The sequence below is a fragment of the Emydura macquarii genome, unplaced genomic scaffold (assembly GCF_026122565.2).
Source record: "Emydura macquarii macquarii isolate MOO-44397 ecotype Brisbane River unplaced genomic scaffold, CSIRO-AGI_Emac_v2 contig_3345, whole genome shotgun sequence".
Lineage (NCBI taxonomy): Eukaryota > Metazoa > Chordata > Testudines > Chelidae > Emydura > Emydura macquarii.
The window spans coordinates 1,645,050-1,661,440 of record NW_027133482.1 but is presented as its reverse complement, the minus strand read 5'-3'; the positions used below and the strand labels follow the sequence as shown (position 1 = coordinate 1,661,440).

General features: G+C 49.6%; 1 protein-coding gene across 5 annotated transcripts in view; it reads left to right on the top strand.

Moving 5' to 3' along the window:
• Window positions 1-14,633, top strand: part of LZTS3 (leucine zipper tumor suppressor family member 3) — a 105,302-nt gene extending 90,669 nt beyond the window's left edge. For all 5 annotated transcript variants that reach the window (XM_067533625.1, XM_067533622.1, XM_067533624.1 and 2 more), the window contains 3 exons: window positions 2,362-2,853; window positions 4,094-4,924; window positions 8,729-14,633. In XM_067533625.1, the coding sequence (XP_067389726.1) occupies window positions 2,401-2,853; window positions 4,094-4,924; window positions 8,729-9,439 (1,995 nt within the window). In that variant the 5' untranslated portion in view covers window positions 2,362-2,400 and the 3' untranslated portion in view covers window positions 9,440-14,633. The remainder of the gene's footprint in view (window positions 1-2,361; window positions 2,854-4,093; window positions 4,925-8,728) is intronic.
• The last annotated feature ends 1,758 nt before the right edge of the window (window positions 14,634-16,391 follow it).

Sequence of the window (16,391 nt, the reverse complement as noted above, 5' to 3'; positions counted from 1 at the left end):
TGTTTGGAATAAGCATCTGCTCTTGTTATCCAATGACTGGTTGGATGCATATCGAAGCTTGCAAAACTCCTGACAGTGCTTTTGGCAGGCCCAGTCCTGCTCCTACTGAAAGCCAGAGACCTGATTCTCCACTGCCTTGCCACTCCAAAAAGCCAGTTATAGCTGCGGAAGTGAAACACGACCTCCAAGGTGCACAGAATGGAGAAATCAGGTTTGGTGGCACATTACACCCCCTTCGTACAACCATGAAAGACGGCAGTGAGTGTAAGGACAGTGGAGAATCGGTGGCTTTTCTGTGGAAATGGGATCAGTATTTGTCTGAATAACAGCATATAGTTCTGTAAGATCTGACCCGTTAGTTGTTGAAGACAATGAGACATTGACTTTATGACTAATGGATCAGGCCCAAAGTATTGTCACATGGCTCTTCCTTGTGATTTTTCTTTTTCCCTCTCATTCAGAATATTGGCCTCCTCTTCTAATAAACAACTGCCCAGAGCTAATGTTGGATCAAATTCTCATCTAATAACCAATAGCATGATCAAAATAAAGGAATTTGGGGGTTTTTGATAGAAATTATTTTATACTAACGAGGTGCTGGATTAAATTAAACAAGATTGAATTAACTAGTGGTTGAAATGGATAGAAAACCCAGTATTGTCATCAAGTATAACATTGTTCTTCCAGAACCCCTATTCAGACAAAACATCCCACAAATCCAGAGTGACCAGTTCTGGGGCTTTGTGTTGTAGGGGTTGGCCATGTCTTCTATATCTGGTTGAGCACGGGCTTTGACGTCCTGAGGATGTTCGTCTAGATGTCTGACCAGGACCATAACCAGAGACTGAGGCTAGAAAACACATCCCAGTCTTTACTCCGACCCCCCTCCTCCCCGGGCATGCTGGGACAGAAATGTGGGTGCTTAGTTGGCACAGTTTGGGTGCTTGTGTAGTGCAGATGTGATCAATAAAGGTCATAAGACTAAAGTTTCAAAGGACTAATAACTAGTGATTTTGGGTGCCCAACTTGAAACACTTTAAAGAGGGCCTGATTCCAGAGAGTGCTGGCCACCTGTCCTCTGAAACCCCAGCCCATTTAAGGTCCCTCATAGTGAGGACCCAGAAAGTGAGGGATCCAAAATCACGAGCTGCTTTTGAAAATACAGGCCATAGTTTCACTCCAGAGGCTCAATGCCTTGCTTTAAAGAGCTCCCCTGGGATGTAGCCATGAGGTCACCTCTTTGGCCAATCACTTAGTATGAAGATGTTCCAAGTGAGGTGTCTGCATTTGAGAGAGGATAGAGATGGACTCCTGGGGCTGGAGGTTCAGGACGGGTGCATCCAAACCTAGAACACTGTGGCTACATCTGCTGCTGACAAATGCAGAGGAAAGCAACACAAACGTTTACCAGGCTGGAGAGTCCGGACTAGGAGGAAAGAGGAAAAGAATTAAATAGGAATAGCGTGGCTTCCATAACGACAAGGAGGAACATGATAAGCGTCTGCAAGCATATGTAGGGTAAAAAGCCAAAGGACACAGGACTTGTTTAGGGTGATCACAGGGAGAATGTTTAGGGATAAAGAGGGTAAAAAATGTGTAAAGGAAGATTTTAGGATGACTGTCGTGGGGGAAAAGCTCTTGATTCCACAGCCTCCTACAGCTCACTTTGTCTCTCCAGGGAGGTGGTGAAAGCACCTTCACTTAGGATATTTCAAACCATACGGGAGAATTCACAGTAGGGAACAATTCCGCCCAGGCCTGATGATGGACCAGGTGGGACCTCCATGGAGGAATGTCCCATCCCCAGTGATTGTACGTGGTTATTTTGACCTGACCTCGTAGCAGGGTCACTTTACACCTAGCAGTCCCTGGCAGAATGCTCTTGGACAGCTTTGCCTGCTACCGCCCACTTACTGCTCCTCCCGCTCCGGTGAGCGCAGCCTCCAGACCCCCAGCTGGAGAGGAACCCATTCAGTTGTGCTGCATAGGGATGGACAGGATTTGGTGAACCTATGCCACGGGGCTTCCTGAATGCTCTTGGCCGTAGAAGCCTATTAAACTGGGCAGGGGCAGGTTAGCGGAGGAGCAGAGTCAGTGGATCTGCTGCTACCGGAATCCACCAGCCATTGCCTCCCACAGGAAGAGCAGGGCCTCGGCCGCCATGGGAGTTAACAGGGTCACAGGAGCAGGTGTGGAGCCGCAGCTCTCCCACTCCACAGGCTGGGAGGGGAGGATTCCTTCCCTAGAGCCCACAGCCCATGCTTTCAGAGACACATTTGCTCCTCTGTGTTCAGTGAGGGGAGCTGCTCAGCACAGGGGAGAGAAGCAGGCCAGTAACACTCTCCTTTTCCTCCCTTTCAGTGCCACTGACTCGTGCCTCAACTTCACCTCTGAGTTGCCATGGCCAAGTTAGAGACCCTGTCTGTTCTCAGTGACCCAAGCTCCCAGAGCCCGGAGACCTTCCACTCATTTGCCCCCAGAGCCTCTGAATCTGCCTCCCAAAACACGATGGGAAGCGTGGGCAGCGGAGTCGCCAATGAGCAAGAGTTTGCGATGAAGAGCGTGGGAACCAGGACTCAGAGCAGCGGCGGTAGGCAGGCTGACGGCTCGCGGAATGGCTATTCCACGCGGGAGAGCTCTAACCGCTACTCCGGGGAGGAGAAGGTCTACAAGTTGGAGAAGGTCTCCAACTCCCTTTACATCAACGGGGACCCACGCAAGAGCGAGAAGACGAAGACAGACATTTGTGGGAACGTTACCACCAACAACGAGAAAAACCTGCCGCCTCCTCCCCAGTACAGAGAACCCAGTAACCCACCAAAGATATTGCCGGTCTCTGGCAAATTGGACCAGGTAAGATTCCGTAATCACTTGGTGTCCTGTGATGCGTGCAAGACGTAACTCCAGTAATGCAACTCCGGACAGTGAAGCAGAGAGAACAGGACAGGTCTTCAGCTGTAATTCGCGGTGGTCTCAGGAGGCTGAGCAGAGTAAAACTCTGCCTTCTGAGAACTCATGGGATTGGTACTGAGTCTTTCACTGCTCGGCTACCCAAGTCACAGTTAGGCCCAGATTTTTAAAGCTGTTTAGGTGTTCTTAGCATAGATTTCGGAGCCTAAATATCATTTTCCAAAGGGATTTAGGCACTTAGGAACCTAAATCTCATTGACTAAGTGCCTAAATCCCTTTGGAAAATGATATTTAGGCTCTGAAATCAGAGAGACTTTGCAACGTGGAGAAAAACCTGGGCCTTAGTGACCAAAAGTTGTTGCTTTCTGATGGCTGCTGGGTGGCATCTGTGTGAAGCATTTCAGCTTCTGGTGGGCACACGACACAAACCACCACTGCAATTGACCCCCTTTGTTGGCAGTTTAAGCAGAGCTGCCAGGGATTGAAGGGGCTGAGGACACTGATCTCCCCCTAGAAGTAGTGGATCAGATCCTCTGCGGGTGCAAACTAGTAAAACCCCATTGAAGCCAACATCATTGTATGCCGCCTGTGGATCTGATAAGGTGCAGCATTGGGGAAGCTGCCACTCATGCCGTGCCGACTCTGTGGTTTATAGAGCCCATCAGTCTCCAGGGCCATCGGTCCTGTCACCTTTCACCAGGATTGAATTGTGGCACGCATGTGCATGCTCTGGATTTTTGTTGTCTGCCCCGTCCAACTCTCTGCTGTATTGCTGGGGGACGACACCTTTTTATCTTAGACAGAAGAAAATGGTGTTCACCTGAACAGAATGTCAAAGGCTGATGATAGGAGCTTGGAACAAATCCTGATTCACTTCAGGCACAGAGCGACAGAGATTGAGAGATGGGGTGGTGTGCTTTGAGCACAGAGCTGGCAGTAATTGCTCCTGAGGTCCATCAAATATGAAATCCAAAAATCCACAGTGTCTTTTACAGCTGAACAGTAGAAAACATGGGGCCTGATTTGGAGCTGAGGTAAGTCAGCATAGCTGCATTGACTCTAATGAAGCCTATGGAATTATGCTGGTTTACCCCAGCTCTGAATCAGGCCTGTGATCTTTTGTGTGTTGTTACAAAGCCTCCTGGCTACGTTTCATGTGTGATTCTCTTTTTTTCCCTTGCAGAGCAATGAGCCCTTAGTTAGACCTTCAGCCTTTAAACCAGTAGTTCCTAAGAACTTCCATTCCATGCAGAATCTCTGCCCACCGCAGAACAATGGGATAACAGAGAACAGAAAGAGCTTGAATCAGACCAACAGCAATAGCCCGTCCGCAATCAAAAGCGGACTGGAGAAGACCAGCCTTAATAGGACTACAAACCAAGTGGGAGGTCTTTCTGATTCTGGCCGTAACTCTTTGACGAGCTTGCCCACTTATGGGACAGGCTACAGTCAGCACATTGGCCCGATGAGTGCTTCAACTAGTCACATAAACCGCATTGGCACAACCTATGTCGATAAGAACATAGTGGGATACAATGGAATATCTACCTCAGACAGCGGACGGTCTTCAAGCAAGAGTACTTCTTCTTTCAATAGACTCAACCACCTGAACGAAACAATGCCTTTCCATTCGCCCTCGACAGATGATGTGATCCAGGACCTGGAAGACAGGCTGTGGGAGAAGGAGCAGGAGGTCCTCCAGATGAGAAGAAACCTGGACAAAAGCGAGGCTGCCATCTTCCAAGTGTTTGAGGAGAAGCAAAAGATCTGGGAGCGGGAAATGGAGGACCTCAGGCAAAATTATGCAAATAAACTGCAGCAGGTCTCCAAGAAGACCCAGAGAGCTCAGCAGGCCTTGCAGCTCCAGATCTTCAAGCTCCAGCAAGAGAAAAAAAAGCTCCAAGATGATGCAGGGCAGCTTCTCCAGCAGCGAGAAGAGCTGGAGAAAAAATTTGTGGCTTTCAAGAAAGAACAGGCTGAGTTTCTCCCCAAGATTGAAGAAACCAAGTGGGAGGTAAGAGCCCAGCAAACATCGTAGCGTCATATATGTCTGGGATGAGAGCATGAGTCTGTGCTAACAGAGATCCCAGTCCAGCAAAGCACTTGAACGCTATTTTCTACGGGGCTTCTCACACGCTTAAAGCTAAACACGTGATCAAGTGCTTCGCTGGATCAAGGCCCTCGCAGCAAAACGTTTAGCCCTGGTCTACGCTCACCGGGTGATTCGGCAGCAGTCGACGGGAGTTACGCAAGCTACGCAGAGCAGCTTGCTTAACTCCAGTCGACTACTGCTGTGCTTCCCTTCTGCGCGGCGTCTTCACTGCACCGCGCCACTTGGGGGGGGGGGGGGGGTTTTACAGCGTCAGCTTCTGGATCAAGGGAGCTGGTCTTCACTGACCGCTCAATTGATCCAGATAGGTCAATCTGACGGTGGCGACTTTGCCTCCGTCAGTGTCAACAGACCCTTAGTTAATGGTTTACAACAAAAAAACCAGAAGTCTCAGATGGGAGCTCCCACTGTGCCCACTTGCCTTTTATCTCTGCCAACATCTTTTACCTTATTCCCACTGGCGGCAGAGAGGTGTGTGGGGATGGCACAACCACTGTCAATAACCGGTGCAAATTATTATAGAGTAGAGGTTCTGAACACCTCGGGAATGGAGGTTGTTCGTAACTCTGAAATGTTCGTAACGCTGAACAAAACAGTTTGGTGGTTCTTTCAAAAGCTTACAACTGAACATTGACTCAATACAGCTTTGAAACTTGACTATGCAGAAGAAAAATGCTGCTTTTAACCATCTTAATTGAAATGAAACAAGCACAGAACAGTTTCCTTACCTTGTCAAATCTCTTTTAATCTTTCCTTTTATTTTTTTTAATACCGTACAGTATTTGTATGGTGGGGTTGCTTTTGTTTTTGTTGCTGCTGCTTGCATACGTCAGTTCCAAATGAGGTGGATGGTTGACTAGTCTGTTTCTAACTCTGGTGTTCATAACTCTATGGTAATCCTTGTTACATCAGGATTTGGAGGCTGCTTCTGATCCGTTCTACAGCAATACAACTGTGGTAATCTGTTCTGTGGTAATACAGTTGAAGTAGCAGGCTGAGGCTCCATCCACACACTGAGTTGCTCTGGGTTAACTAAAGCTGTGACTTCTTTTTTAACTGATTTTAGTTAAACCAGTACAACTTTGCACGTGCACCCTCTTCAGTTGGTTTAAACCTGATTTATATTGGTTCAGCTGATCGGTAGCAGCTAAACTGATGTAAATCCGGATTAAACTGATGTGTGTCCACATAGGGGTTTGCACTATCTTAAGTAAATCAGTTTTTAAACCAGTTTAAATTAAACTGTTGGAATTCCTGTGTTTAGACAAACCCTTGAATTCACAGCTCAAATGCTTTGTTTTTTATTTATAAAAGAGAAAGAGAAAGAAAGAGAAAGCTGGCAGTGACTCCTATAGTTAAAGCTTCCTAACACTTTTTTTCATTATCAGACCCAGTGTTCAATTGCTAATACGTTTACCAAACTTTAACAATCCAGGCAGAAATTTTTCATGCCTGGTCTCTGCCTCCGGCTGATTTTATTTTTTTCAGTAAGTATCAGAAAACGTCAGCCATTTCCAAGAACAAAGTTAGCCAAAAAGAAGTAGTTTTGCCAGCGTTAACATTTGTGCCCTAATGTGGTTTTGTTTGGTTGGTTGGTTGGTTTGGATTGGATTTTTGGCGGGGTTTTTTGTTGGGGTTTTTTTTGGTTTTTTTTTAAGAACTCTATTACCTCTGTGCACTGGATCGGGAACAATAAAATTTAGAAGGGAGATAATTCTCGGGTCAAGGACTTCTCCTTTACTCACCCTACAAAAAGCCATTCTGATTTGGCCAAGTTAGAAAGCCGCTGACAATCACCATTTGCACATGCTTAGCAGAGCTGGTAAAATCTCTGAACAGTCCATCTCCATTGAACATGCTCCCAGGCCCTGTAGGGCTACTCCCATGCCAGCCACACCAAGCACACATCCAGGCCTTGCATTGCTTTCTATGGGCTAGGCCTGGTCTACGTACAGATTTGGTACCTGTATAGCTGTGCATATTTACCCGATATACTGGTACAACCCCTAGTGGTGGACACAGTTATACTGGTATAAAGATTCTCCTTCTAGGACAGGAATTAGCTATACACATATGAGCACCTTCCCAGGCACAGCATTAGCAGCTGCTGCTGCCACCCCTTTGGCTTAGGGGAAGATATACTGGACTAGGAACCAGGTGGAAATCATGCATCCTACTCCCAGCTCTTGCACTGGCTGCTGTTAATAACTGTGCGCGCTTAGCAATCCTTGTTATCGAGCGAGGCCTCGTAGCCTTATCTTGGGAGGTTGGCAAAGATCCTTCCCCACATTTGAAAAATGGGGTGGGCTGCGATGAAGGGAGAGGGGGACAGATTGGTTTCAGACACACACGGGCATGTGGAGGGGTCAAGGAGCCACTCCGAAAATCTTCCAATTCTGCTAGCAACCAGGAAAGAAGAAGGGTTCGGCATTGCACACCCACATTTCCCAGAAGTCAGGAGAAAGACACTTGAAGATGTACAGAACAAACACAGGGCCAGAGGGTGGTTACCACTTTCATAATGTGCTTCTGCTCTGCAGTCAGTGGATCTTCCCATGGCGATCGAGGCGCTTGTCACTTGTAAAATTTGCAGACAGCCAAGTAATATTTGCAAATGCAGGGTTTCTAAAACCACAGAGTGCATGGAGACGGGGGACTGGATTATCTTCTGTTGGGATCCTGCCCCGGCACACGTGACCCTGTTAACGCTGCTAACTTAAGCAGGGCCAGATGAGTTTGGTGCTGATATGGGACATCTGCAGCGTGCATGTGCTGCCATCGGTGCTATGGGCACTCCTCCCTTTTAGCTGGCCACTGAAGACCCCATGGCACTTTTCTGCAACAGCATTAGATGTGCTGTCCACATCCAGTGTGAGTAATTTAAATTTACCTGCCTGATTCCTTTATAGGATATGGTGTTATTCTTCATAACCAGTGGCTATGTTCCAACCCCATATGGGGCCGCATTTCAGTAAGTGGTGCAGTGATCCCTGTGTTCAGGTTATAAAGTGCTTTAGGAACTTTCAGGAAGGGAAGAACTATATAAAAGTGAGTTGCTATCAGCTGATTACGTTCTAAAGTGTCCGCTCCCAATTCCTGTGCTTCGTGGTTCAAGTCCAGTGCTGGTGAGAGGCAGAAGGAATGGTGGTTCTGAGGTGACTCTGTTGTTGGAAAAACTCTCATTAACTTCAGTGGGCTTTGGATCAGGCCCCGGGCAAGCGGTTTGTTAATGAGAGAATCCGGTAAAATAAGTACATTTCTAGGTGCACCAGTGTCAGGCAATACAGTCACATGCAAACATCTAAGGCCTGATTCTCCACTCCATTACACGGGCTGTGTGCTGGTATAACTCCACTCAATTCAATGTGGTTGGATATTAGGAAAAACTTTTCCACTAGGAGGGTGGTGAAGCACTGGAATGGGTTACCTAAGGAGGTGGTGGAATCTCCATCCTTAGAGGTTTTTAAGGCCTGGCTTGACAAAGCCCTGGCTGGGATGATTTAGTTGGGGTTGGTCCTGCTTTGAGCAGGGGGGTTGGACTAGATGACCTCCTGAGGTCCCTTCCAACCCTAATCTATGATTCTGTGGTTTCCCAGGTATAAGCCCCATGGTACTGGAGAGGAGTATCGGCCCCTCGTTCACCAAGTGAACATGGCTCTCTGTTTCTCATGTTGCGCTCTCGTGAATATCTCTCACTTGCTCTTCCAGGTGTGCCAGAAGGCTGGTGAGATCTCACTGCTCAAGCAACAACTGAAGGATTCCCAAGCTGACGTCTCTCAGAAACTGAATGAGATAGTGGGGCTGCGGACCCAGCTCAAAGAAGGTAAGAACTTCCTGAGAGAGAAGGAGGAGCAGATCCTCACCCTGAAAGACTCCTACAGCTCCAAGACCGTCAACCTGGAGGTCTGCGAGAATGAGCTGCAGAGAAAGATGAATGAGGTGCAGATGCTAAGGGAAAAACTCAGCCACTGTGAGCTGGAGGTCTCGGGCCTGAAGCAGACGCTGGCCGGCCTGGGGCACCACGACCATTTCAACACAGAGCTCACCGAGAAGCTAAGGGACCCTTTGGCCTGCGAGAGCGACGAGGCCAAGATGAAGCGCCAGAGCGAAGACAACGTGAACGCCCTGAAGAAGGAAGTGGAGCGGCTCCAAACGGAGCTGAAGCTAGAGCGCCAACAGCGGGAGCAGCAGGTGATGGACTTTGAGGAGGAGCGGCGCACGTGGCAGGAAGAGAAGGAGAAGGTGATCAAATACCAGAAGCAGCTGCAGCTGAACTACGTGGAGATGTACCAGAAGAACCAGCTCCTGGAGCACAAGGTGAATGAGATGACCAGCAAGGCCACCAGCCCGCCTTACACGGAGGAGAAAAAACCATGGACTCCATCCAGGCTAGAGCGAATAGAGTCCACTGAGATCTAACAAGGGACCAGTCAAAAAAACGTAATTTTATTACTGTGCATGTACTACCTACTGCCAGCCAGTGATCTTCCTAAGGATAACATGCTATCTTTCCAGAGGTGTGAACGCACCGAATCTCCCACCCTTATCATGTTCTTCAGTGCGCTGTAGGTAAACTAACTGTGGGTGTACATTGTTATTCTATCGATGATGCTACATCTGTTTCTTCTAGCACAGCTAATGAGGGCCCAGGGGCCCTTTTGGAATCTGCCGTGACTGTTACTTCACTACGTGCTGCCATCCCCTCCACCATCATCAAGTCCCCGTGCCTCTGTTTCCCTCCCTCCCCCCTCCCCCCATTGGTACATGCAGCAAAACAGGGTAAAGTGACAGGGTTTTTCAGGGCATTTTAGCCACATTGGCTAATAGAACAAAGCTCTCGGGATCAGCAGAAACGTGCAGTTCAGCTTCACGGTATCCTAGCTGGATGATACTTGTCTTACAGCCTAATCCAATGACGTCAGTAGGAGGTTTGCCATTGAATTCAGTTAAACCAGGCATTGGCCCTATTCAGATAAGTCTCTATGGCCAAATGCATGGGTAACAATTGCCAGGGTCCACGATGTCACTAGGGGTTAGAAGAAGCCAGGTCCGGTCCAAAGAGCCGACACCACCCCTTGCCCAAAATGAACCGAGAGATGCGTTCTAGGTTTCAAAAACCTGGTGCGTTTTCACTTTATTATTTACATTCACGTCCCCCCTCCACTTCTTGGCAGTGACCAGGACTAGGAGCAGAAATGGTAGATTGTAGCAAAGCCCACTAATTTTTCCTGTATTTCTCACCTGGCCAAAATAAGGAATCCCTAGAAATTCAGGCAGCAATTCCCATTCCCCCAGATGAGAGATCCCAGGGAAAAGAATTTTGACTAAGCTTCAGAGAAGCATCCAACTCATTGCATGTTTATCCAAACCAGAAATTCACCCGGGAAGGATGCCAGGTGGTGACACTATCCCATTTCCTAAAGAAAGGTGCCAGGGTTGCATTTCCCCTTGCTGCTGTTCCCTGTAGAGGAGGTCTAGTTACAGAAGGGCCTCAGGAAACCACCCACACGTTTGCAGACTCAGCTGTGCTAGTGAGCAAGCATCAGCACCGTGGCTAGCTGTGGCAGGAGGTAAGACCCCAGCATTGCTAATACACTGATCTATCACATATCACTGTATCATAAGTAACTTAGGCCCCAGTTCAACAACGTGCTCAGCTGTGTGCCTGATTTTAAGAACGTGAGCCAATGCTTGAAGCTAGGCGTGTGCTTAAGCACCGTGCTGAATCGGGGCTGCAGTAAAATCCCCGGGGCCCAGTTCTGCCTGGTGCACAATCCTTGAGTCTCACACATAGATCCAAGGGCAACAGTCACCCATCAATGGGCCTGCTTCTCTCTCCAGCTCAGGATGTGTCACACCCCTCTGGAAGTGTAAAGGTGGGACTCGGAGTGAAGCAGTGGTGTGCGGGGGACTCCGTGTAACTGAGAACGAGACCCAGTGTGCTGTTCCAGAGGAAGAGATAGGACCAATGATATGTTAGGGTGTAGAAGGAGCAGTGCCACAACCCCCTGCGCAGTGATTTCAATGAGAGTTGAGGCCTGGCTGTGAAATCACCAAGAACGGCAGGACGAGGCAGGCTCAGCTGTCCGGAAAAAAGCAGCCGAGAAAAGAATTGAAGCTGCTCATTTTCCAATATCCCCTTAGCTGAGCTCGCACTACGATCTGGCGGCTCACAGTTCCCCAGGGGTCTTAAACTTCGGTTGGGATCTAGAACATCTTGGTGAAAAACACAGTATTTAGCAAGCAGGGCTCGCGGGAGAAAGGGGAAACTGACCAGTTCTCAGAGCCTTTGTCTGTTGTTTTCCAGCTGACTTTGCCCAGTGAGCATGCGCCAGCATGGGCAGCTGGGGGTGCTGGTGGGAGACAATTCACTTGCTGCACAAGGGAAGGTTTCTAGCAGGATGGCCCCGTTGCAGCCTGTCCTGGGAAACAGCAATTGATCTGGAGGGTTCCTCAGTTTTCCCACTGCTTCTCTTGTGTCAGGGGTGGCAAAGAAAACATACTGTGGCAGTCCTGCAAAAACGAAAGCAAATATCTGTGAAACCAGCTGTGCCAGAGACGAGCCCAAACCGGCTGCCCAAGAAATCGTCTTTGATTGATGGCCAAATGGCACCACCCTGGGCTTGGGGTGGGCTATGTAGGACAAGGAGTGGGCCTGGCTCTCGGAGATGGGCTGAACATACTAATGCAGAGCCCAGTGGAAAGCTTCTCATTAACTTAATGGGCTTTGGATGAGGCTCTAAATCAGGAGCTGGAGTGACTGCAGTATAGCATCCTTCTGAGAGAAGAGTCCGGCTCTGAATGCAGTCACTGGAGCCCAGGTATGGGGACCAGAAGCGCTTACAGTAGGAGGGAGGTTAAATTCAATCGGAGCCAGATCAGTGTCAAAACTCTCAGTGACTTGAAGAGGAGCAAGCTTAGCTACTGTCTGCAGAGACAGGAGAGTGTCCGAGGAGGCGTTGCTCCCCAGCCCCCGTCAGCAAGGGCTTGAGCAGGGGGCTTTATTGCATCCCGATGTTAACGAGGGACGAGACCTTGCATTAGCCTTGTAAGCTTGATTTCTCGCTTTGCTGCCCGTTTGTAATCGTGTTCCAGGCGCCGGTCGTTAATCCTCCCCCCCCCCCCCCCCCCCCGGCTGGGCAGCGGAGTCGGCAATACCAAGGGCCGGGTGCCGGGGCAGAGGGCTGAGGCTGTGTGCACAGAGCAGCGTACAGCGGGGCTCAGCTAGCACATTCGCGTGTCGCTTCTGCCGCTGTTCGACGTGGCGCCATTTCCACGTCTGGGCGTCGTTTTCCCTCCCTGGCGCCTGCGGTTACGGTTCCCAGCAAGCTGCAGCCTGGCTTTCAGCAGCAGGCAGGTGCAAGTCACGGGCGCAATTCCACATTCTGCGCCTGGGGGTGGGGCATCTAATTGGCACGCCCAGTTCACACCCATTCGAGGGTGTGGCTGCGCAAATGGCCTGCTGGAGGCAGACCTGGGCCAGCTGGGTCTGCCAGTGCCGAGTGGGTGTGCGAATGCTGATTGAGTGTGCACGAGGCTGGGCCCTAGTTTGGTCACTTTTAAATGAGCTGAGCCAGTTCCTCAGCTGGCATGAATCCGAGTCGCTCTCTTGACTTGACTGGAGCTGGCCACCCGCGTACTCTGTGCGGACTGGATCCTGCAACGGGCCAACCGCCCTGAATCCCCCTCAGTCAGTGTGAGGGCCTGAGTTCCCTAATCCCCAGAGTTAGTTGTCTTAACGAGTTATGGTCTTTGGTGGGGGGCTGATTTCTGTTTGTGTGACTGTGCCAAGTCATTTTGCTGTGCCTCAGTTTCCCCATGCGTTAAAGTAGGATAACCGTCCTTCCCTACTTCACAGGGATGGATTCGTTCCTCTTCACAAAGGGCTTTGAGATCCTTGGATGGAAAGGAAAAGTGCTGAGCAGCCACAAATAGTTTTAACGGCTTTCAGATCAACTTTACACGTAATTTTTCAGGCCACCATTTCACGAGAGGATGTCTCAGGGAACAGTATCTGCACTCAGCATGGGACGAGCCCGATGACCCACTAGATCGCTTCCATTACTCTGGGTGAAATTCTGCTTCAAAGGACGTTGATGGGAAAACTCCCACTGAATTCAGTGGGGCCCAGATTTCACTTGATCGTTCTAAAAGGCCCAAAGGTGTTACTCTGTGAGAATCAGCTGTTGGGCGTGTTTGTGGCCTGATGTTAATCTGTGTTAGCATCAGGCAGCAGTTCACACTGATGCCATCCAGAGCGCCCTGTTCTACCCACTCAATGCGCACCTGCGATTCCTCCTGATGCCTAGCGAGCGCAGAACGGTTCCTGATTACAGAGTTACATGTTCTGCCGGCTTGAAACATTCCCTAAATAAATAGTGACTATGCCTCCTGAAAGCTCCTTCGGGGTACACGGCGAAGAGGGTCAGCCAACTCAGGCTAGCGGGCTCGGGCCACGGGCCTGTTTCATTGCAGTGTAGACTTCCGGGCTCGGGCTGGAGCCTGGGTTCTAGGACCCTGCAAGGGGGAGAGGGTCCCAGCAGGGAAACCGCCCCATAGCTTGAATCCCATGAGTCCGAGTTGGCTGGCCCAGGCCAGCCGCAGGTGTCTAGATGCTGTGTAGACATATCCTCAGTGTGTTGCAGAAGAGGGAAGCCATTAAAAGACCCCTAAATACATATTTATCCAATGCACTGTAGCATCCCAGATCTTTGCAGTAAGCAAGTAGGTGACGTGTTTTAAGAGCTCCCTTAATGTCCAGCGTACACCACTGAGGCTCGGGGTGAATATTCTGGGCCAGAACCTCAGTTATTGTAAATCGGTGTCACTCCGTTGAAATCAGCTGAGGATCTGGTGATGCCCAAGTGACACTAAGGCTGTGACAGGAATCAGTCAGTGCAAAGGGACGTCAGAGAAAAAGCTGAACCTGGAACGCTCCACTGCTCCTTCTTTAACTGGCTCTGTTTCCTAGGCAAACTAGCCAGATGCTTTAACAAGTCAGACGCAGCCAGGTCACCATTTTTGCAGGATGTTTGGGGCTGTGAATTGCTCCTTGCGTGTGACACCCCCAGGTGGCCGTTATGCGAGGGAGGCTGAGGGCCCCGTTTGATGTTACTTACCCTGCAAATCCTGTAAGCAGGTGTTTTGCCGGCATGCCAGCAAGTGCAGAATCCTGTGCCCTTCGTGTCCCTGATCCCCACCAAAGCTGACAGGTGATAAATGGCCTCAATGTGCTGGACGATGTGCCGACTTCAGGGACAACAAAGCCACTTACGGACAAAGGTTGCGAGTTTCCGCCTTAAAGGCGGAAATGCTTATTCTCACCCCTCTGGTCGTGTGTCATTACCATTCTCCCTGCAGATGCATCACCTTGGATGGGGATCTGCTTAGATCTCTTGACCTAAGCAGCGCTGAGTCTGCCTTCCTATGGTGGGAGAGCTGCACAGGATACCCAAGGTGCGCTTCTTTGGAAGTTATGCTGGTGATTCAGTAAAGGGCGCCCTTCCTTCCCCGGTCAGCACTGAACTAATGCCACAGTGAGCTCACGGTGCTGCTGGAGGTGCCTCTTGCTGACAAGTTGTAAAGCAGAGGTTCTGATCATTAAGGACTCCACTGAAGGGCCGATCCTCAGCTGGTATGAATCAGCATAACTTCATTGCTTCAGAGCCAGGCATTGACGGTAGCTGAAGATTCGGCTCAGATGAGCTACACTCGTGTAAGGGTGGGAAGAACCAGACCCACTGTGTGTTTGGTTTTCTTCCATGATTTTGCTTCTGTTGCTTTAAGATGTCACACTGGCATCGTTTTGGCTCATCTCCAGATCAGCAGGTGTGTAATGGCTTCACAGAGGTATGGGAAAAGATTAAAGAGAAAAACGCTGATGTTACTGCGCACCTACCTATGCCCAATACTGCTTACCTTCCACCAATCTACTGACCGGCGATCAACCACATCGCTGCAGATGAGACTGCATCAAACTGTAGGGAAATCACTGACGGTTTTCTGTGTGTGAAGTGCTTATTAACCGAAATAGGAACCGAATCATATACTATATGCTGCTAAGTTATACAGAGACAAGTGTACTTGGATGTAAATAATGGTCTTGTTCTGTATATATGATTATTAAACAAAACAAAAAAGAAAAGAAACCTCTGTGAATTCTCTGTAGCTGACTGGCATTGACAGTAGGAGCAGAAGTCATTGTCAAGAGCTAAGTCCTGGACTACAGGCCTGATCCTACGAGGTGCTCAGCACCCTCAAACCCCCGTGGACTCCAATAGGAGTCTCTCCGTCTCCCTGGATCAGGCCTTTGCTGTCCTGCTTTTCTGTGTTCCTTCTGGCCATTGATAGTCCAGTGGGGGACCTGAGGGTTCCCCAAAGCCCACCTTGACAAGGCCATGAAGCTCCCTCCATTCTTCTGAGACTTGGACGCTCAGAAGAAATGCCCAGAGAGGGACCTCCTCTTAGGAAACCCACTGTTGAACTCTGCCGCTGGCCCAATTGCCCCATCTACCTGACTGCAGTGGCCAGGAACGTGACTCATAGTCTAGCATGCTCCAGGGTTTCCTTCTGTTGATGGCACCTTATAGCTTGTGTGAGATGATGCCCCCAGGGCTGTCACGACCAAAGACCTAGTTAGGGTGTTTGAATTACGGGTTTGGAACCGGTCCCTTCGTTTGCAAATGGTAGACGATGCTGAGAGGGCGTTAGGGGCGAGGTTGCAGAGGAGAATCCATGCACTGGGAAAGGGGTCAGAGTCCATTAGGGAAATAAGCGTTGATCAAAACTTCCTCTACTTGGAAAGGCCCGGCCAATTTCTGCAACTCGTACTGGAGCAACACACCCCGAGGAAGGACCCGCAGGATTCGGTCCGTGACAAGGCAGTGTGGACCAGTGGTGAGAGCTGGGGAAAGGGAGTTGAGAGACCTCGGTTCTTTTCCCAGTTCTAGTGCTGACTTGGGCAAGTCTCTTCATCTCTGGCTTAGTTTCCCCACCTGCGAAAGCATGGTGAGATCCTTGGAGTTGAGGGGCTGTATGAGCACAGGGTTTATAGGATTGGCCTGTGCCAAACGCAGGGCCCCATTTTACTCCCACGGACTCCGGCGGGAGGTGGATTGGGAATCTAAGCCACTCTGTTTATCGTAAACTAGCAGCTGGCAGCAGCACTGGGTCCTGGGAGTGTCACTGTCTCTCTCTCCCTACAGCCCATGCCTGGAAGTTCCTTAATGCCCAGGTTATTACGGAACAAAAGATTTCAGAGGCAAAACCTGAACGCGGTTTTCACGTCCCCTGCTTGGCATGTCTGGATAGACTCAGCCCACCTTAGCTCAGAAGTGACCAACGTGCTCATCACGTGTCCCCAACTTGGGCT